Source organism: Mustela putorius, unplaced genomic scaffold (genome assembly GCF_011764305.1).
Source record: "Mustela putorius furo isolate JIRA1106 unplaced genomic scaffold, ASM1176430v1.1 tig00001566_pilon_pilon_pilon, whole genome shotgun sequence".
Lineage (NCBI taxonomy): Eukaryota > Metazoa > Chordata > Mammalia > Carnivora > Mustelidae > Mustela > Mustela putorius.
In genome coordinates this window covers 468,443-488,749 of record NW_025421798.1, presented here as the reverse complement: position 1 = coordinate 488,749, position 20,307 = coordinate 468,443, and the positions used below count along the sequence as shown (strand labels likewise).

Genomic DNA, 20,307 nt, shown 5'->3' with positions numbered 1-20,307 from the left:
CCCATGTCAGGGTCTGTGCTCAGTGGGGAATTGGCTTGTCCCTCTCCCTCTGCTTCCCCACTCCCCCGCCCCCACTCTCTCTCTCTCTCAAATAAGCAAATAAAATCTTAAAAAAAAAAAAAAAAGCTCGGATTCTAGTCTAATAGATCAGGTTTTTAGTTTCACTAATTCTTAGCTACCTTCCATTCCCTCAATTGGAAAATCTAAAAAAACGACTGATAGAGCCTTTAAAAAAAAAAAAAAATGCTTGGCACACAGTTCTCCACTGAAGTGGCAGAAGCACATGCTTTGAAGTATGACAGGCAGTTTCTGACCCTGGCTCTGAGAATCAGTGTGCAAGTGATCGTACTGTTTGTGCCTCAGTCTTCCCACCTATAAAGCCAAGATAATTAAATTCTCATTTCAAGAATTTAAATGTAAAAGGTTCCAGTAAATAAAGTACCTGACACAGAGTGGTGCTCAATAAATGGCAGTCCTATCCTAACACAGGTCTGGACTCTTAGCTTCGCCTCCCTTATCAGAACAGTACTAACACAACAAGCAGACCAGGAGTCAGACTTTGAAGCATCCACTCCCAACCTCTGGGCTTTTCCCATGCTCTCCAGGATAGTAAGAACATCTCACAACCAAAGCCCTCCCTACTAGCAATCATTCAATACTGTAAACATTTTTTAATGTGCCTTATGAGCTGAACACTGATAAAATGTTTTAAGGAAAGTCTTCTTTGGGGGGCACTCATAAAACAGTGATGAAAATACAAAAACATATCCCATAAATACAGGGCAGAGAAAAAATAAACTTTAACATGTACCAAGTGTCTACTGTGAGCCAGAGAAAAGTAATTCACTGAGGGTACCCAAGAAATGGCCTGTGGAGGTGGGCATTGAAGCTGGCGCGGGGCGGGGGGGGGTGTCCAGACTAAGGGTCTTTTTGGAACAGCTGGGTATATAAATTTACCCATGCTGAGAGGAGTGGATGCCAAGAGATGTATTCTGGCTCTTTCCACAGAGGCCACCACAACAAAATCCTAAACTGGAGTAGAACCCCAAGCATTAGCCCTCGAGGTCAATGGTTCTCAAGCGTCTCAAGCGAGGTTGGGGGAAGCAGGGGTGATTTGCCCCACCTCCCAGGAAACACTGGCAATGTCTGGAGACAATTCTGGTTGTCACCTGAGGGACGAGGGTGCTACCAAAGGCAAGGATACTGCTAAACATCCTACAACACACAGGACCAACCCCACAGCAAAGAATTATCTTTCTAGAAATATCAACAGTGCTGCTATTGAGAAACCTAACTCTACAAAGAGCACCAAATTCTGGAGAAGGTTCATGAGTTGGAAATATGTTAGCAAGGGCAGTCCCTCCTCTCATGCTAGGAAATGATTTAGCTAGAACATCTCTGGGGTAAGGGAACACAGCAGGATTCCAAACAGACTGCTTGTGGGGGTAGATGGGAAGAATACATAGTGTATTATTTACTTTAAAAAAACAAAACAAAACAAAACAGGGGGCTTGAACTGACCACGCTGACATAAAGACCAGAGCTGACATCAAGAGTTTAACCGCTGCTTAACCGACTGAGTCATCCAGGCGCTCCAACAGCATATCATTTAGGAGAGTTAAGACAGGAAATAGGTTATTTGACCTATCCTGACCACCCTTCCCCCACCCCCCAGTTTTGCTGAGATAAAACTGACATACAACATTGTATTAGTTTCAAGTATACAACATAATGATTCCATATTTGCATATACCAAGAAATGTTTACCACAGTAAGTTAACATCCATCACCTCACATAAACAATTTTGTCCTTGTGATGAGAACTTTTAAGATCTATTCTCTCAACAACTTTCAAATATACAATACAGTATCTACTGACCGCTCTTTCTAAAGACCTTACCCAAGTCACTGCATCCCATCAACCTAATTCCCTGTATAGCATTTATCACAGCCAAAAACCGTATTATTTTCTCCTTATTACTGTCTTTTCCCTCTGGAATGCAAGTCCGCTGAGAGTAAGGCTTACTCTACTCTCCGCTGTTTCCACAGCACTTTGAACAACTCCTTATAAAACGGTAAGCATTCAATATATTTAGCGAGCGAATGAGGTCTTTAAATGGTTTCAGTGGTAACAAAGGTGTTATTTCGAACCACCCCCACCTCTAAGATGGAGGTGGAGGGTGGATACCCCAAGCACTACCACTGGAGACGGGAGCTCTGGGTCAGAAATTCAAAAGTGCCGCCTCCGGAGAAAAGTTAAAAAAGGAGGAATTGGAGCATACCAATGCGAGGCGGGCGGGGGCGCTTAGCTGAGGGAAAAGTATACCGCTGGGGACCGGAGGCCTTGGGAGGGCTACCAGCAGTCCCACACTTTCCGGGGAGTTCAAACAAGGCAGGGGAAGTTGCCAGACCCAGTTGGTCCGGCTGGGAACTCCCCGGCCCGCGGCCGGCGGACAAACTCCGGACGCGCCACTTTTGGCGGGAGGGGGCAGTGGGCGGGGTAACGTACAGTTCGGCCCGTACCACTCGCTCAGGGGCGGGGGCCGCGCAAAGAGCACACAAGTGACACTTGGGAAAGAGGTTCGAGTCAGAGCACCCGAGCGGGAAAAGCGGGGTCGTCCTGAACCCTCTCCGGAGGGAAAGGAACCTGTGAGGGTTCGCGACATTTCAGGTCGCACGGGCTGGGCCGTACTACTCTGCTACCGGATTAGGGGGTCCAGGCCAGGACGCGCGCAGGGCCGCAGCCTGGTTTATCTTACCAGAGCCATTGGGTCCAATGATGGCGGTGAACCTCTGAAACGGTCCGATAATCTGCCGACCCTTGTACGACTTAAAGTTCTCGATCTCAATCAGTTTCAGGAAACCCATGACGGCGACGGCGCCGGCGGCGGTACAAAAGGCCGCGCCGTACGCCCGGGAACTGGGGTAGCCCGCGCGGGAAACGCCGCAGTGCAGGCCGGGCTTACGACAAAGCTCGCGAGAATAAGTCCAGGCCAAACGGGATTTCCGGCTTCCGGCGAGAGCGGAACCAGGGGCGTGTCGTGGAAGTTTTGTTGATCCGTTGCCCAGGCACGAGCTTAAAGGAGGAGTTTGGGTCCCGCCCCCCTTTCTTGTTGCGTAGCAACGCAAACCTCTGACCCTGCCTACCAACCCTTAGGGGAGGTAGCGACGGAGGATGCTGCCCCTTTTGGGATCGGATGAAGCAGGCGGGACTGGAGGCCACGCTTGCTGAGACAAGTCACAGCAGGGTTATGCCCTCCAGGGCAAGAGGAAGGTGGGAGCTTGGCTGTGGCTTTAGCCTGGCCGGCTGCAAGGTTCAAACAAGAACAGGGTCGGGGATTGGAAAGACCCCCGGGAGCGAGGGCTGTAAGGGAAGGAGGGGCCGGCGGGAGGATTTGGTGTTAGGGGAGCTAACACCAAGTTGAGGGTAAAATAGGGTTGGAAGTGCAGTGGAATGGGCGTAGGGATGGGGTGCGGTGGGAAAGGGGCTGGGGTGAAAAGGGGGATGGAGTGTGAAGGGAGTTGAGGGTACTCTGGAGCGGCAGGGTCACGGGCTGGGGAAAGCTATGGCCATAGGTACAGCCTCTATCCCCTGCCTCCCTCCTTTTTCTCCAAGCAGAGTTCAGACACTGTTGCTGTAGCCTAACTATAGCCTTGGACCTGAGCCACCCAACCCAGGAGCTTCAAAATTGACAATCGTTGCTAAGCAAGGTATTTTGTGTCCCTAAGCCACTGCTCTCCACCTCCATTCTCCTTCCTTTCTCACCATTTTATTTCTCTTTCCTCACGCTTCATCCCACTCTGGCCCCCTCCCTTGCTTTCCTCCTTCCCCTTTCCTTCCCTGCCTCTCTCCTGCCCACCCCCTCTCTGCCCCAGCAGTCCCTTTCCCCTCTCTGTTCTCTGTATTTTCTATCCTTCTCCTTCATACTTTTATCCCCCTATTTCCTTATACCACCTGCTCATTACAAGGTCATGGCCTTAGCAATCCAAGAAGCTTAAAATATCTGCCACATCTTTCCCATCATTGACCTTATATTGTGGTGACAAATAGAATGAATTGGCTGGAGTTGGTGCTTAGACTTAGATGTGGAAAGGATCTGGTGGTTGCCACAGCCATTCCTGAAACCAGGTTTAAAACGGTTTAAAATGGTTTAAAATGACATTTGGAGACTGGGGAGAGTTTAAAAGTCTAATGAGAAGTCCAGGAATGTAAGAAAGCTTGGTTGATGGTATCTAGTAGAGGAACCATAAATGAATTCAACTGGGAAAAAGTCACAATCAGGCTAGGGGGACAAAATGACCAAGGGACAGCAATCTCATATAATTGACAGGAACTAGTGTTCCATTTAAAAAGATGAGATGGAACTTGGAAAAAAATCAAATTGGATCCCTTCCTCTCACACTGTATATAAAGTGCAATTCTAGATGGATTAAAAACTTAAATGAGAAAGGCCAAATTCTAGACATTTTCCAACATATAGTGGAATATGACCTCAGGGGATTTCTTAAATAATGAAAACTCCTAAGCTTAAAGGAAAGGATCACTGAATTTGACTACATTTAAATTCATCCAAATTACAGCATGAAGAAAGTGAAAAAATGGGTAGGTGCACACAGAAAACTTCTGGAGTATTGATAATGTTTTATTTTCTGGCTTCTGCAGAGGGTTCACAGGTGTTCATTTTGTTGTGCTTCATAACTTATGAGTAAGTTATGTCATGTAAGTTACTTCATAACTTACATGAGTATTAACCATACTTTTTCTGTATCGACTGTTACCATAAAATAATAATAAAGTGAGGGGGCATCTGGCTGGCTCAGTCAGTAGAGCATGTGACTCTTGATCTCAAAGTCATGAGTTCAGGCCCCGCACTGGGCATAAAGCTTACTTTAAAATTAAATAAATAGGGGCACTTGGGCGGCTCACTTGGTTAAGGGGCTGCCTTCAGCCCAGGTTATGTTCCCAGGGTCCTGGGACAGAGCCCTGATTTAGGCTCCTTGCTCAGTAGAAGTATGCTTCTCCCTCTCCCTCTGCTTTCCACTCCCCCTGCTTGTTCTGTCTCTCTCCCTGTCAAATAAAAAAGTAAAATATTTAAAAATAAATAAATATTATTTTAAAGGCAATGAAATGAAAAGACAAGTCACAAATTGGAGGTGTTTACCACATTTATTTTTTTGAGATTTTATTTATTTATTTATTTATTTGCCAGAGAGAGAGAGAGCATGTGCCCAAGAGCACAGGCATGGGGAGGGGCAGAGGGAGAGGAAAAGGGAGAAGCAGTGCTGAGCAGAGAGCCCGTCTTGGAGCTCAATCCCAGGCCCCTAGGATCACAACCTGAGTTGAAGGCAGGGACTTAACTGACTGAGCCACCAAGGTACCCCTGTTTGCCACATTTAAACTAAGAAATGATTAGTATATAAAATATATAACTCCTAAAATTAATAAGAAAAGGACAAGCAACTTGATTTTAAAATAAACAAAAGGTATCAATGAGCACTTCACAGAAGAGTAATAAAAAATGGTCAAAACACACATGTGCAATCTCACTAGCAATAATGATAATTCCAATAAAAATTGGTAATTATAATGTTAAACTCACCAATTGGCAAAAATTAAAATCTGCCATACCAAGTATTGCCGAGGATGTGGAGCTACTGGAGTTTTTATACACTATGGTGAAAGTGTAAATTGGTAAAATCTCCTTGGAAAACAACATTATCTTGTAAAGTCAAGTACGCTTATGCCCTGTGATTAGCACTTGCACTCCTAGGTTATCTGCTAGAGAAACTTTCCCACCTGTATATATATTTCTTTAAATCTACAGGTTCTTTCTCCCTCTTTTGCGGTTAAAAAATAATAAACTGGGTTGTTTGTGCGGAGTCCTTGTCTCTCTTGAGCTTACTTCGGTCAGCTTTTCATCCCCACAACCCCACCAGAAATGTTTCTGTTAAGGTCATCAGCATCCCTCCCATTACTAAACCTGTCAGTTCTCAATCCTCATTTTAACATATCATCAGTTGCTCGCTCTCTCCCAAAAGCTTCTCAGACACCACACTCCTGGGTTTCCTCCCACCTCACCGACACTCCACCTGTGTCTCCAGTGCTGACTCCTCCTCCTCTCCCCATCTTCCCTGAGGCATTTTTATCCACCATCTATGCTTACTCCCTTACAGATCTCTTACAGCTTTATAGCTTTAAATTCCTTTGTATCAGTCAAAATAAGCTAAATTATGCTCAGGTTACAGACAACCCCCAAATCTCAGCAGCTTAGAAAAACAAGGATTCTCACTCATGCTTCTTGTCTGATGTGGGTTGGCTACATCTCTGCTCTATGTCATCATCCCAGAACCAAGACTGAAGGAGCAGCCCTTAGCTGGGCACTGCCACTCTCATAGCAGAGAGTGAAGAGGAAAAAGGGGGTGAGGGACAGTTACATCATGGCTCTTAGTTCTGTTTGGGAATGGCACATGTCAATTCTCCCACAGCAGAGGGCAAAACCAACCACGTGGCTAAGATTGAGGGCAATGAGATACGGATGTATAGCCTTCTGGTGGGAGAAGCAGCAGATCTTTTGGACTAGCAATAAAATTCACTGTACCATATGTCTGTTATCAGTGGCTATGTAATAGACCTCTCCAACTCAACACTTCCCAAACTGACCTCTTGATCCTACCCTCCCCCCCATCCCATACTGTTGTCCCTACACAGACTATTCAGTTGATAGCAACTCCATCCCTCTGATTGCCCCAGCTCAAATCTTTGAAATCATTCTTAATACTGTTTTCATACTGCACATGTGATCCTCAGGAAGTCCTATTGGCTCTATCTTCAAAAATATCCAGAATCTGATCACTTCTCATGATCTCTGCTTCTACTAACCTGGTATGATTCACCATCATCTCTTGCCTGGACAGCTGCAATAGCCTCCTGTCTGGTCTCCCTGCTTCTAGCCTTGCCTCTGGTCCCCTCAGTCTATTCACATGGTAGCCAGTCTATTAGACACCAGTCTATTCACATAGCAGCCATCATTCCCATGCTCAAAACCCTCCAGTGGCTGCCATTACTCTCATAGTAAAAGCCACAGCCTTTAAAGTCCTACATGCTCTGTCCCCCCATTATCTCTTTAATACCATTTCCTACCTACCTCTCCTCCACTCACTTGCCTCCCTGTTGTTCCTCTGAGTGTGTGCTTTTTGTGTCCACCTTAAGGCCTTTGTACTTGTTCCTCTGCCTGGAGTGTTCTCTTCCTGTATATTTGCCTGGGTGACTCCTTCACCTTCAAGTATTTGCTCCAATATTACCTTTTCAATTATGCCTTCCCTGGTTTCCACATTGAAAATTTCAACCTTCCCCATTTCCTTGGTGCTTCCAAGTCCCTTTATTCTGCTCTATATTTTTCCCCATAGCACTTACCATCTTCTTACAAACTCTTTAATGTACTGTTTATTGTCTCTCTGACCCAGCTAAAAAGTAATCTCCACAAAGACTCAGATTCTCTTCAGTTTCATTCTTTGATGTCTCCCAGCTGCTTAAAGGAGTGTCTGACAGTAGGCACTCCATAAATATTTCCTAAATGATAGAATGAACATATGTGAAAAAAAGTAAGATGAAGAAAAATGCATACTACATAATACATTATAAAGTTCCAAAACAAGAAAATGTTTCAAAATATTGTCCAGGGAGTCCTATACATACACAGTATATTTTCTTTGTTTTTTTTACATTTATTTATTTTTTTAATTTAAATTCAATTAACATATAATATATTATTGGTTTCAGAGGTAGACGTCAGTTATTCATCAGTCTTACATAATACCCAGTGCCCATTACATCATCCAGTTACCCCATCCCCCTACCTCCCTCCCTCCCAGTAAACCCTCAGTTCATAAATAGTATATTAATGCCTATGAGTAAGCAAATGTGAACATTCACACAGTGGTTATCTCTTAGGGTAAGGATGAGGGAGAAAAGACATAAGACACTTGATAATATTGATCAAGTTCTATTTCTTTTTTAAGATTTTATTTATTTATTTGACAGAGATCACAAGTAGGCAGAGAGGCAGGCAGAGAGAGGAAGGGAAGCAGGCTCCCTGCTGAGCAGAGAGTCCGATGCGGGGGCTGGATCCCAGGACCTTGGGATCATGATCTGAGCCGAAGGCAAAGGCTGTAACCCACTGAGCCACCCAGGCGCCCTGATCAAGTTCTATTTCTTAAGTTGGGGAGTTGGTTCATGGGTGTCCTATCATGCTTCTTAACTTGCATATGGGTTATATATATGTTTTGCTCTATACGTCAAATATTTCAGTCACAAAATTTTTTTTTAAAGGATCAGGGGGTTGGGGGTACGGTAACTGGATGATGGACATTAAAGAGGGCACCTGATGTAATGAGCACTGAGTGTTATATATGACTGACGAATCACTGACCTTTACCTCTGAAACCAATAATACATTATATGTTCATTGAATTTAAATTTTAAAAAACAATAAATAGTGGGCGCCTGGGTGGCTCAGTTGGTTGAGCGACTGCCTTCAGCTAGGGTCATGGTCCTGGAGTCCCGGGATCAGGTCCGCATCGGGCTCCCTACTTGGTGGGAAGTCTGCTTTGCCCTCTGACCCTCCCCTTCTCATGCTCTCTCTCTCTCTCTGAAATAAATAAATAAATAATCTTTTTAAAAAAATATAAAGGACTGAAACTAGCTATAGGAGGAGTTGAGGAATGGTATTCCGAACAAAGAAACACCATGTACAAAGGCCCTGAGATGGGAACAGTTGTTGTGTTGGAGGACTTGATAGGAGGCCAGTGTGCCTGGAGGACTGTAAGTGAGGGAGACTGTGATGTAGGATGAATTGGAAAGGTGTGCAAGAGCCGGATCTCGAAACCCATGGTAAGGAGTTTGGATTGGATTCTAAGTGCAGTGGGAAGCCAGTGGAGGATTTTAAGCAGGTGAGAGACATGATCAGATTTATGTTTGCAAAAGTGTTTTTGGCTGTGGTTTTGGCTGGCTCACATTGCCAAAAGTGGGCTTTTCCCAAAATGTGAAAGAACGCAGGCAAATGTAAGCCCTCTAGCCTTTCACGTGATTAGAGAATAAGACAAATAAAGGGGAAGAAGTGGTGCCATCTACTGGAATGGGGAAAACCGAACAGAGCATTACATGAATAGCGGGGAATTGTAAATGAGCTTGAGACTTGGAAAGATGAGCAAGGGGTAGATCATAAATCTGCCAAAGGGGTTAGACTTTATCTTATAAACACTGGGGAGCCATTTGCTTTAAACCTTTTATTTACTTTTTAAAGATTTTATGTATTTATTAGAGAAAGCATGACCGGGGCTGGGAGGGCAGAGGAAGAGGGAGAAGCAGACTCCCTGCTGAGCAGGGAGCAGACACTGGCAGGATCCCAGGACCCTAAGATCATGACCTTAGTTGAAGGCAGACACTTAACCAACTGAGCCACCCAGACACCCCTAATGCTGCTTTTAAATGTTTTTGGTTTTGTTTTTAAGATTTTTTATTTTTGAGTGATCTCTATACCCAACATGGAGCTTGAACTTAAAACTGTGAGATCGAGAGTCGCAGGCTCCACTGACTGAGCCAGCCAGGTGCCCTGTTACTTTTAAAGTTTTTAAGTTGTGGTGTGCCATGGCCAAATGGGCTTTCAGAAAGAGCACTGTCGTTGCTAGTGCAGATAAAAGAGTAGAGAGGGTAAAACTGGAGCAAGGGAAGCCACTGAGGCTCCTGAAAATACTGTCTGGCACCTGATTGTGAGGCCTGAATTAGGGTGGTGACAGCAAACATGTAGGACAGAGATAGATCAGGAAGTAAAATCAGGAATCAATAACTGGTGTTACTGGTGCCGTAGGAAGAAAGGAATAGGAGTGGGAGTGTAGTCAAGTATGGTGATCAGCACTGATTGGCTATTCCACCCCACCCTTGCTCCAGATGTACAAGGTAGACCTGTCCCCAGATCCCAAGGAGGTGGCAGCCATTGAGGCTAGAAGAAATCGAGAAAAAGAGCGACAGAGCCGATTCTTCAATGTACGGACCCGAGTCATGGGGGTGAGTAGGCAATGGGGGCTTTCTTAGGACCAGCGGTCATCTCACTCCTGCACCCAGAGAGGAATGTAGCAGTGTCTGTTATAGCCTCATTGATTTAAGCAGGCCCTCCAGCTGGAAAGGAAGGAGACAGAGAGAAGGCGTCCACTCCCAGGTGAGGGAAGGAAGGGGCCTGGGGATGCAGGCGAAGAGAGTGGGGAAGAGCAGCCAGTGACAGCTGACTCTCTGCCAGTCAGCTCTGGGCTGAGTGGCCTGGTTCACGAGAGACAGGTAACCTGAAGCCAAAAGAAGTCTAAAGAATATTTGGTATTGTGTATGCCTACATGCTGTCTGGAAGGCCACATAAGAAACTCTTAACTAGGCTGAGCATCTGAGATGGGAGGGACTTACTCTTCACTAAACTGCATTCCCTATTACACTATCTTGAAATGTTTTAAAGGAATTACAATCAAAATAAAAGAAAATATTGATAGTTTAAGAAAAAAATAGATTGCCGGGTAGGTGGATGGTGGAGGGGGGAGATGTAGCTCAGTATTCTGGAAAAGACCTCATACCTATGTTCAAGGGCCAGGTCTGCTGTTTACTAGATTTGTGGCCTTTGAATGAGTCACCTATCTTCTCTGAGCTCCAGGCTCCTTCTCAGTAAAATGAAGCTAAATATAGGAAGTGTGAAAGTGAATATTAACATATGGTGGTGGCTCAGTGCCTGACACAAACAAGTAGTTGACTGAGAGATGTGTGGTGTGATTGAGATCCGGTTGGCGAGCATTTCCTCAGGGTCCACTCTGGGTAGAGAACTGGGTTGGGCAGTAGGGCACCAAGGTGACTAAGGCCCAGGCTCTGCCCTTAATGCGCTCACAGTCTGGTGGAGGAGATCATTGACAGAGGCAAACCTCAATATAATGTGAACAGTGGGTCCTAGATTCTATGGGAGTAGTACCTGCCTAAGGAATCAGTAAGGTGAGACCTGAGGTGGGGTGGTGAAGGATGAATAGGAGTTTGGATTAAGAGAGGAAGAAAGAGAGTTCCAAGTGGAGGGAGCAGCTGGAGCAAAGGCTATTTGTTCCAAACAATGTCAGATGCACAGGAAACTGTGAGCCCAGAGCTCTGAGGGTGGGCAGAGGAAGAAGGTACTGAGATAAGGCTGGAGACTGAGGCAGAGGCTAGACCAGTGAGGGGCTTACAAAACATGTTCAGGTGGCAGAACGTTATCCAGTAGGTACTGAGGATCTGTAGGAGGATTCTGAAGCAGGTAGTTCTGAGCAGTTTGTGTTCGAGTATTCAAGGCCCACTGTTGGTCCCCTACCCTGATTTAGCTTGTTTCTTTGGGATCAGGTGGATGTCAAAGCCCTCAACAGCCAAGTGGAAGAGCGAAAGCTTCGAGAGGCAACAGAGCAGAGCAAAGAGGCAGCTTATGGTAAAATCTCAAAGCTAAGGGCAAGCCAAGAAGGATAGTGTAAGGGCCTGAGTGGGCTGAGGTAGGGCAGTTCTGCCCTGGAGTGGGGCCTGAGGCCTGGGATGTGGTGGGATAAACCAGATGGGCCTTGGGAGCAGAGGCCATGCTGAGTGGGCTTGGTCTCTCTGGTGGGGCCTTTTCCATGATCCGCCTACCACCCCCAGGTACCTACCAGGAACAGTATGATCTAGTAGCCCAGATGCTAGAGAAGGAAGAGGCAGAACGGACACGTCGGCTGAACAAGAAAGTCCAGGAATTTCGGGAGCAAAAGCAGCAGCTCAAGAATCGGCAAGAATTTGACCTTTGGGATCCTGGCCGACTCTGGATGGAGTTTCCAGCCTATCTTGGCCCCAGCGATCCCCCCTGTGGCCCAGCCAGCTTGCAGTGCTTTGCTGGGGAGGACCTGGAGAGGGCCATGTGCCTGAAAATGCAGCAGGAGCAGTTCAGATACAGCCTGGAGAGGCAGCTGCAGGAGCAACAGCAAGTCCAGGATGATGAGAAGTGCGCGGGTAAGTAGCTGTGCCCTCCACACTGAGACCTGAGGCCTGGTAGGGAGTTGTTCTCAGCCAGGATCAGGGCCCAGGGAGTGGGGAGGTCCAGTTACCCACAGAGCTGATGCCAAAAGGTTAGACCGAGCAGACCCCAAACTCCCCAACCTCCTTCAGTAACCGACAGTGTAGCCATTGGTACCCAGTCAGCCTGGAACTCCATTATGTGGAGGCAGCATAGTGAAAACAGACCTATCAGCTCTGCCACTTACCACTGGGTTTAGGCAAATGAATTTTCTTCTCAGTGCTTTAGCTTCCTCATCTTTAAGATGAGGATAATAATCCATGCCACGCAGAGCTCATATGAGAATCAAATGAGACACTGTATGTAAAGCACAAGCATCAGTACTCAGTAACCAGGAGCTACTATCACCATGACACTGTGCAACCATATCCTCCTCTTCTGTTAGAGTAAGCCCTTCGAGGGCAAGGATCATCTCATCTATTTGCACTGCTCACCTTGCAAGTCATCCCTGTTGCAGCATCTTGTTCAGTTTGCCGCTTATCAGAGATATCACTGATTTGGGAAGTATTTGTGGGATGTCTGTCTTTTCTCCAAAATGTCAGCTCACTAAAGGCAAACCACATCTCTCATTTCCACTCTCCTGTATCCCAGCTGCTTCATACAGTGCCTACCACAGTGTCAGGAGCTCAGTAAATCATTGTTGAATGAACAATTAGAGAACAAAGTAAATAAGACAGGCACCCTGCCCTCCACGGTCCCGTGGAACCATTACCCCTTCTAGAAAATCAGTTTAGAGAAAGAGCAAAGATAAATGGACAAGTCATTCATCAGAAAATATTTATGCTTTAACACTGGTAGGTGCTGTGACAGTTACTGTGACAGAAGAGTTTATAGGACATGAAGGGAACATCAGTATGGGAGTGGTCAATTCTAACAAGAAAAGGGAGGCAGGATAGGGGGGTGGCACAAGTCAGCTGTTAGAAACCAATTTGGGAAAGTTGGGTACAATTTTTCCAAGTCAGGGAGAGGGTCAAGAAAAAGTCATTCTAGGCAGAGGGGTAAGCAAGAGGTAGAGAACTGGGGCTGTGAATGGTCCAAGGGTTTAGGATGCATGAACAGTTTAGTGTTCGTGCAGCCTAGGGTTGAGGGCTTGGAGGAAGAGAAGACGTGCAAGAGTTTTTTCTACACCAAACTAAGGAATTGTGACTTTATTGCTTCATCTTTAAGATGGGGATAATAATCCATGCCACGCAGAGCTCATATGAGAATCAAATGAGACACTGTATGTAAAGCATAAACATCAGTACTCAGTAACCAGTGGTTAACCATTTAAGGGTTTAAAGCAGAGTGACAAGACCATTTCAATATTCAGTATATATTTAGCTACCTATTTTGTGCCTGGCACAGTGAACAAAATAGAAAAATCCTTGCTGTCGTGGAATTCACACTCTCCTGGGGACAGACAATAAACAAGGTGAAATAGTAAAATACACAGTGAACGCTTGAACAACACGGGTTTGAACTGCACAGGTCCACTTATATGTGGATTTTAAAACATAAATATAATACTATAAACATATTTTCTCTCCCCTATGGTTTTCTTTTTTTCTTTTCTTCTTCTTTTTAAGATTTGGTAGGCTAAGCCCCGCGTTGTTCAAGGGTCAACTGTATAAGGTGGTTAAGATAGTTGCTCAGAAGAAAAATAAAGCATGAAACAGGGTACATGGGGACTTTGGAAGAGGGATGCACAACTGCCATTTTCAATAAGGAAAACCTCACTGAGGTAACCTTTGAATACAGATCTGAAGACAAGGGAGTGAGCAATGTGAACAATCAAGAGAAGAACTGTCCAAGTAGAAGAAGTAGCTAGTACAAAGTCCCACAGGAGGGAGAGAGGGTGTCTGGAATGTTTGGGGAATGGCAGTAGGGCTGCCATTCCCTACTGAGTAGCTGAAGTAGACCAACTGAGGGGAAGAGTGATAGGAAATGAGGTCAGAGAGGGGAAGGGGCCAGATCCAGTAGGCCTTCCAGGCCATGGTGCAGACTTTGGCTTCTACTGAGTGAGGTAGGAGTCGTGGGACAGAGAGGGTGTTGTTCATTGGGGCCACATGATTTGTGTTTTAGACACAAAACTTTGCCAGCTGTTGTGGGGACTGGATTAGAGGGGAAGACCAAAGACAAGGAGGTAAGATAGAAGACTGTTATAGCCAGGAGGAGGCGGCCAGCAGGCAGCCATGTTATCTCTATGATCCTAGGGGGTACATAGCCAGTCTGGGATACAGGGAGAGATCTGGAGGCCTGAGGCAGGAGAACAGTTTGCAAAGGAACAGAATGCTAAGCCTGGATGGAATGTGGGAAAGGGTGAGCAAATAATGCACTCAGTGAGGACCCTCATGATCCCTGCCACTCCCTCCACCTGCCCCCAGGCTGTGCTCTCTCAGGTGTCCCCTGCCTTGTTTTCAACATTTCCCCTTCCCCTGGTCCCTTCTGTGTCTGCTGTAAACATGCTTACGTCTAACCCCTCTTTAAAAAAATTAAAGCCTCCTTGTACCCCGTGACTCCTCCAGGTGCTGTGCGATAGCTTACTTTACAGCATACTTGTTGAAAAATCTGCTTCTGTTTGCTGTCTTTTCTTCCTTTCCAGTCACACATCAACCCCCTGGGAGATCTCCTTTCTCCCCACCCAACTTCACTGACACTATTCTTTGTGTTATCCAGTATAAGAGGCTTTTTTCCTAGTCTTTACTCCTTGCCTGGACCTTTCTTGCTACACTTGACTCTGATCACATCCTTCTTGAGCCTCTCTCTTCCTTGGCTTCAGTGCTAGTCCATTCTGCTCTTAGCTCTCTGACCATTCCCTCTGTGTCTGCCCTTTGTGGGCTTTTCCTTTACACCCTTCTTCTTGAGACTTGGTCCCTGGCACACTGCTTTCCCTCCCCTGCACACTCCCCTCAGGTGCCCTTGGCCCTCGTTCTGGTTTCAGCTGCTATGTCACCACCTCTGCCTGCTGACCACCTTCAATTCAGCCTTCCTAAACAATTCATCCATGCTTCCTAGACTGCTCTTCATTCTGGATCTTCTATTTCCAGTGGTGGCCACACCATGTACCCAGCCACCTGAGCCAGGACCCTAGGAAGTATCCAAATCTCTCTCTTCTTTACTCTCATCACATACTGCTAATGCAACCTTCTATATACTGGGCTTGCTTTGAGCCCTCCAAGATGCCTTCCCTACCTCCACTGTCTCCCACCAGCCTGAATGCATTCTATACTGGTCCCTGGGAGGAGCTTTCTAATATACAAATCTAATTGTGTTGCCCCCTTGCTTAAAATCCTTCCATGTTCCCCCACCACCTTTGGGGCAAGTTTCTGGCCCTTAGTCTGGTCCCTGCAGAGCTCCCTAGCCACTTGCATTTTATCCTCCAGCAAGAGCAGACTATTTGTAGTTTCAGATACAGACCATACTGTTTCTTGGTTTCCCTTGTTCATTTGACAAATATTTATTGAGCACCTACTATGTGCCAGGCTCTGATCTAGGTTCTGGGCATGGGAGTGAATAAAACAAACAAAATCCCTGGACCAAGGCTAATTCCTAGTGAGGAGAGAGAAAGGCAAGAGACAACATCAGTGAAATGTAGAGTATATTGGATGGTGACAGATGGTAGGGAGAAAAATAAATCAGGTAAGGGGGATAAATGTTGGGAACAGGAAGGTTGCAATTTTAGGTAGGAGAGACAGCAAAGGCCTCACCAAGGTGGCAATATCTGAGCAAGACCTGGGGGAAGTGAGAGCAGGAGCCAAGAATAGTGTTCATTACAAATCCCTGAGGCAGGAGTATTTGGCATGATCTACAAACAGCAAGGACACTGGTGTGGCTAGATGAAAACGTGGCTTGGCATGCCCTTTCCTCTTCCTTTCTATATGCAATGCACATTTCAAGGATCACCTCCTCCTGGAAGCCTTCCTCTCACCCACCACTGAAAGCTCTCATAATGCCTGTATACACCTGTCATTGCCCTTCCCACATGGTGGTACGATCTTGCAGGAGATCCATCTCCCTGCATCTTTCACTTAGGCACCTGAGAAATCCTTGTTGCTGCTACTCTGGCTATCCCTAAGCCCAAAGAGTAACTCCTTCCACATCCCTACAATTAAGACATTCCCCTCCCAAGCATACACACACACACATCCTCCAAGCTTGTTGAACAAATGGCTGAATGAGTGAACCAGGAATAGAGCAGGCAAGTATAGTGCCCTGGCCATATTTCTCTGTGTAGATATGCTTGATGACCAACTGCGCCTTGCCGTGGACATGCGGGCTGCCCAGCTGGCCAAGCTAGAGGAGTCCTGCCGCGTGGCCATGATGTCTGCTATGGCCAATGCCAACAAAGCCCAGGTATGGCCTGGGCCATTCAGTGTACCGGGCTTTTCCCAACCCCTTGAACAAAGTCATGGGGAACTTAGCCATGCCTTTGCCCACACCACCTTTCCTTTTTTTTTTTTTTTAATTTTTATTTATTTATTTGACAGACAGGATCATAAGTAGGCAGAGAGGCAGGCAGAGACAGAGGGAGGAAGCAGTCTCCCTGCCGAGCAGAGTGCCCGATGCAGGGCTCGATCCCAGGACCCTGAGATCATGACCTGAGCAGAAGGCAGAGGCTTTAACCCACTGAGCCACCCAGGCGCCCCCACACCACCTTTCTTGAATCAACACCAGCCCTCTCATCTACCTGAGGACATCCCTTTTCACCTAAGGACCCTCTTAGTGGAGAAGATGCTCTTCCCCACATCCAGACTCAGGATGACCTCAGAGCAGAACATCACCCTCCCTTCCCCAGCCCCTCCGTCTAAGCGTTTCCAGGGGGCAAGAAGTTCCCTGTCCATTCCACCCCTCCCCCAGTCAGGTCATTTAAAGGCCAGGCAGGAGCTATTCCTTTTCTCCCAGAGATGGAGAAGAGTAGGACAATGTCTTCCCCTCCCCTGTGACTTGAGAGTTCCCTGAAGTTGTGTACCCTAATGCTCATATTTGGGGCCCCACCAGGCAGCCGAACTGGCTGAGCGGCAGCGCCGTGAGCGTCAGCACGAACAGGAGGCCAACCTCATGGAGATCCAGAACCAGATCACCAGTGACCTACTGACCGAGAACCCCCAGGTTGCCCAGAACCCTGTGGCTCCCCACCGGGTCCTGCCCTATTGTTGGAAGGGCATGACTCCAGAGCAGAGAGCTGCCATCAGGAAAGTCCAGGAGGTGCAACGCTGTGAAAAGGAGGCACAGCATCAAGCCGACCAAGCACTGGATGCCAAATGGGAGAGCCAGGCCTTGCACCTGGCCCAGGCAGCAATGGAGCTAGAGGAGCAGGAGAGGGAACTTTGTGCTGAATTTCGAAGGGGACTGGGCTCCTTCAATCAGCAGCTGGCTAAGGAGCAAAACGCCCAGTGAGTTCTAGGGAGTGGCAATGTGGATGAATGCCGAGGGAGGGATGGGAAGGCTTAGGGAGAGAGGGAGAGCTCAACAGCTGATGCCTCTGACGCCTCTGTACTTCTTTCACAGGCAGAATTATCTGAATTCTATAATCTATACCAATCAACCTACGGCCCAGTACCACCTACAGTTCAACACCAGCAGCCGCTGAACCTAAGATGCTCATCTCTCTCTTCTCCCTCATCAAGCTCATGAAGGCTGGGAGTCAGGAGAATGCTGCAGGCCCCCTCCCCCAACCCCTTCTCCCACTATCCCTACACCTTTGACCCTAGGTAATAAAGTTATTCACTAAAATCAAGGCCATGTGCTGTCATGGGACACAAAAAGTATGAGGTACTGCCTTTCCCACACCACCCCGGGCTTGGAGCATCTTACCCTGTCAGTCTTCACCCATTCACCTTTCTTCTCCATGCCGGTTTCCCCAGCACACAGTGTTATGCCCTCCATGTGAGAAATAGAGACTTTATTAGGCACGGGGTGTGATAGCTAGGCAGTTACAAGATGGCTGTGGGACTTCCTCCCAGGTTGCTGTAAAGTACTCCAAGGGAAGCAAGGAATGAAGAGTGTGGGTTTTCTCTGCCCTCTCCCTTCAAGGCTGCATGCGAATGGCCCCATCCAGCCGGATGACCTCTCCATTGATGAATGGGTTCTCAATGATAGCTTGTACCAGATGAGCATACTCAGCGGGATCACCCAGTCGACTGGGGAAGGGCACCTGGCTGGCTAAGAAGTTGCGTACTTTTTCTGGGAGGGTGGTGAGCAGCGGGGTGCCAAACAGGCCTAGACAAGACAGTCAGAGTCAGAGGCCCACCCTTCCTGTCACACTTACCTGGTCCCTCTTCACCTCAGCTCTACCTATGGTACTTCCCGATGCCCAGAAATGGAAGGCTGCTGCTGCTGAGGTAGTAGATAGTCTCCCCTCTCAATTGCCCATAAATCCTACCCAATCCCAGGTGTGGCAGGGAGGGAAAACCTCTACCTGGAGCAATGGTCATCACTCGGATGCCCATGGGAGCCAGATCCCGAGCAATGGGCAGGGTCATGCCCACTATGCCCCCCTTGGAAGCAGAGTATGCAGCTTGTCCAACCTGGAGAAGAAGTAGAAGTCATACATGGAAGGGCCCTAGTAAGTCACCAAGGAGGCACAAATCTTGCCCTTGCCCACACACCTGGCCCTCAAAGGCAGCCACGCTGGCAGTGTTGATGATGACCCCACGTTGGCCTCCCTGGTCTGGTTCGTTCTGGCTCATCTCACTGGCCACCAGGCGGATCACATTGAAGGTGCCTAGGAGATTCACCTGAAAGACCAGCAGAGACATGCTGTAGGAACTTTTGTCCCCTAAAAACTTTGGAGGCACTCTCAGCCAAATACCTTTTACTCACACCCCTGGGGAACCTCGAGACCTTACATTAAGAACTCGTTGGAAATCCTCCAAGGAATGGGCCTGATTCTTCTTTAAGTTGTATGTCTTCATGGCCACTGCAATGCCTGCACAGTTGACTGCCACATCCACACGGCCAAATTTTTCTTTTGCTAGAGTCAGGGCTGCTTGCACGTCCTTCTCTGAGGTCACCTTCAAAGGGAGAGGTGGAGAACACACACCACTAAACCTGGGCAAGGGAAGAACAGGTCTAGTCTCTGAGTAACTCGTGTAAGCAAGGAGGAGGCCAAAAGAAAACATGAGAGTGGGGCAAAATGGAAAATGTTAGGTGCCATAAGTGCTCAAAACTGTTTTCAGACCTATACCCTCTTTTGATAAATTCACATACCCCTGGAGATTTCTGTGGACCAGAGCAGTTTCAAGAATTATTGATATGATGATAAACTAGCTTTTTTATACCTCTACCTGCTAAGGTGATTTCATCCAGTTTTTACTTTCTGTAGTTTGTTTTGTGAAAAGTTTTTCAACTTTGCAAATATAAAATTACAGGGCACAATATGCATTTTCAAACTATCCATACCCCCTCCGGGAGATTCTGATTTATCCAACTCCCATCCCCACTGCTGTGGATCCAGGCTTTGTACATTCCTTATTGTAGGTGCTCCCACAGTGCTGGACGGATGGCTCAGGCCAAAAGGGACAAGGAGATAGGTCCATCAACCACAAAGATAGCACCCTTAGGGAAGGAGGACCCCACGGGTTCCCAGGTCGGTTTTGGTGACCTCATACCCACACTTACATCAGCTGGGGCAAAGGCGCAGCTCTTCCCTAACTTATTGGCTTGGACCTCCCCATCTGAGTTGGGCAGGTCTACAAGCACAGCAGTGGCCCCTTGCCCCACCAGTCGCTCTGCTGTGGCCAGACCTAGACCAGAGGCTCCTCCGGTTATTAGAGCAACCAGGCCCTGTGAAGAAAGATCAGTCAACGGTACACCGTGGAGACCACCCCCACCCTTTCATCTGCCTGTTCTCCAGGCTTCTGCGACGGAAGTTCCTGTGTTCTCCAGGCTTCGGCGACGGCGGTGTGACCCAGTTGTGTTTCCTCTTCTTCAGGACAGGGCCTCTGGTGTCTCACCCCCAGAAAGCCCACCCAGTCACCCCACACACCTGTGCCGCGGAGAGTTGACCTTCACCTCCCGAGCCCAACCGCCGCACTACCAGGCCTACATAAATGTGACCCTTTCGCCCGGCACCGAGCTCTTCCCCCCAGATCCATGGCCGCGTGGTCCCAGTTGGCGTGGCGGAGCAGCCAGGAGGAGCGAAGACCCCACTACCTTGACTCCCCGACATGCCGCAGCCATCTTGCTCCGAACTCTCCCGGGGCCTGACGGGCAGGCGGGCGCTGATTGGCTGAGG

At 47.4% G+C, this 20,307-nt stretch overlaps 3 protein-coding genes across 8 annotated transcripts in view; 1 reads left to right on the top strand and 2 right to left on the bottom strand.

Annotated features, from left to right (window-relative positions):
• The window catches only part of SMC1A (structural maintenance of chromosomes 1A), a 49,918-nt gene extending 46,941 nt beyond the window's left edge, over positions 1–2,977 (bottom strand). For 3 of the 5 annotated variants that reach the window (XR_006608907.1, XR_006608908.1, XR_006608909.1), the window contains exon 1: positions 2,760–2,977. Coding sequence is in view for 2 of the 5 variants with exons in the window: in XM_004781224.3 (XP_004781281.2) it covers positions 2,760–2,868 (109 nt within the window). In the remaining 3 variants the exon portion in view is untranslated. The remainder of the gene's footprint in view (positions 1–2,759) is intronic. The other 2 variants (XM_004781224.3, XM_045087844.1) reach the window with 2 other exon arrangements.
• Positions 2,978–3,039: 62 nt separating this feature from the next.
• RIBC1 (RIB43A domain with coiled-coils 1) lies at positions 3,040–17,808 on the top strand. 2 transcript variants are annotated; one of them, XM_004781222.3, is made up of 8 exons: positions 3,040–3,274; positions 3,620–3,711; positions 9,947–10,063; positions 11,396–11,477; positions 11,681–12,025; positions 16,306–16,424; positions 17,070–17,464; positions 17,580–17,808. In XM_004781222.3, exons 3-8 carry the CDS (start codon positions 9,947–9,949, stop codon positions 17,659–17,661), a joined length of 1,140 nt encoding a protein of 379 aa, XP_004781279.1. In that variant the 5' UTR covers positions 3,040–3,274; positions 3,620–3,711; the 3' UTR covers positions 17,662–17,808. The 2 variants fall into 2 exon arrangements, with proteins under 2 accessions (XP_004781279.1, XP_044943780.1); XM_045087845.1 differs by lacking the exon at positions 3,040–3,274 and adding an exon at positions 3,296–3,314.
• Positions 17,809–17,956: 148 nt separating this feature from the next.
• HSD17B10 (hydroxysteroid 17-beta dehydrogenase 10) lies at positions 17,957–20,307 on the bottom strand. Its single transcript, XM_004781220.2, has 6 exons — positions 20,226–20,307; positions 19,692–19,856; positions 18,920–19,084; positions 18,680–18,808; positions 18,490–18,598; positions 17,957–18,290 (listed from the first exon to the last, which is right to left on the bottom strand). The coding sequence occupies exons 1-6, from the start codon at positions 20,250–20,252 to the stop codon at positions 18,100–18,102; spliced, it is 786 nt and encodes a 261-aa protein (XP_004781277.1). The 5' UTR covers positions 20,253–20,307; the 3' UTR covers positions 17,957–18,099.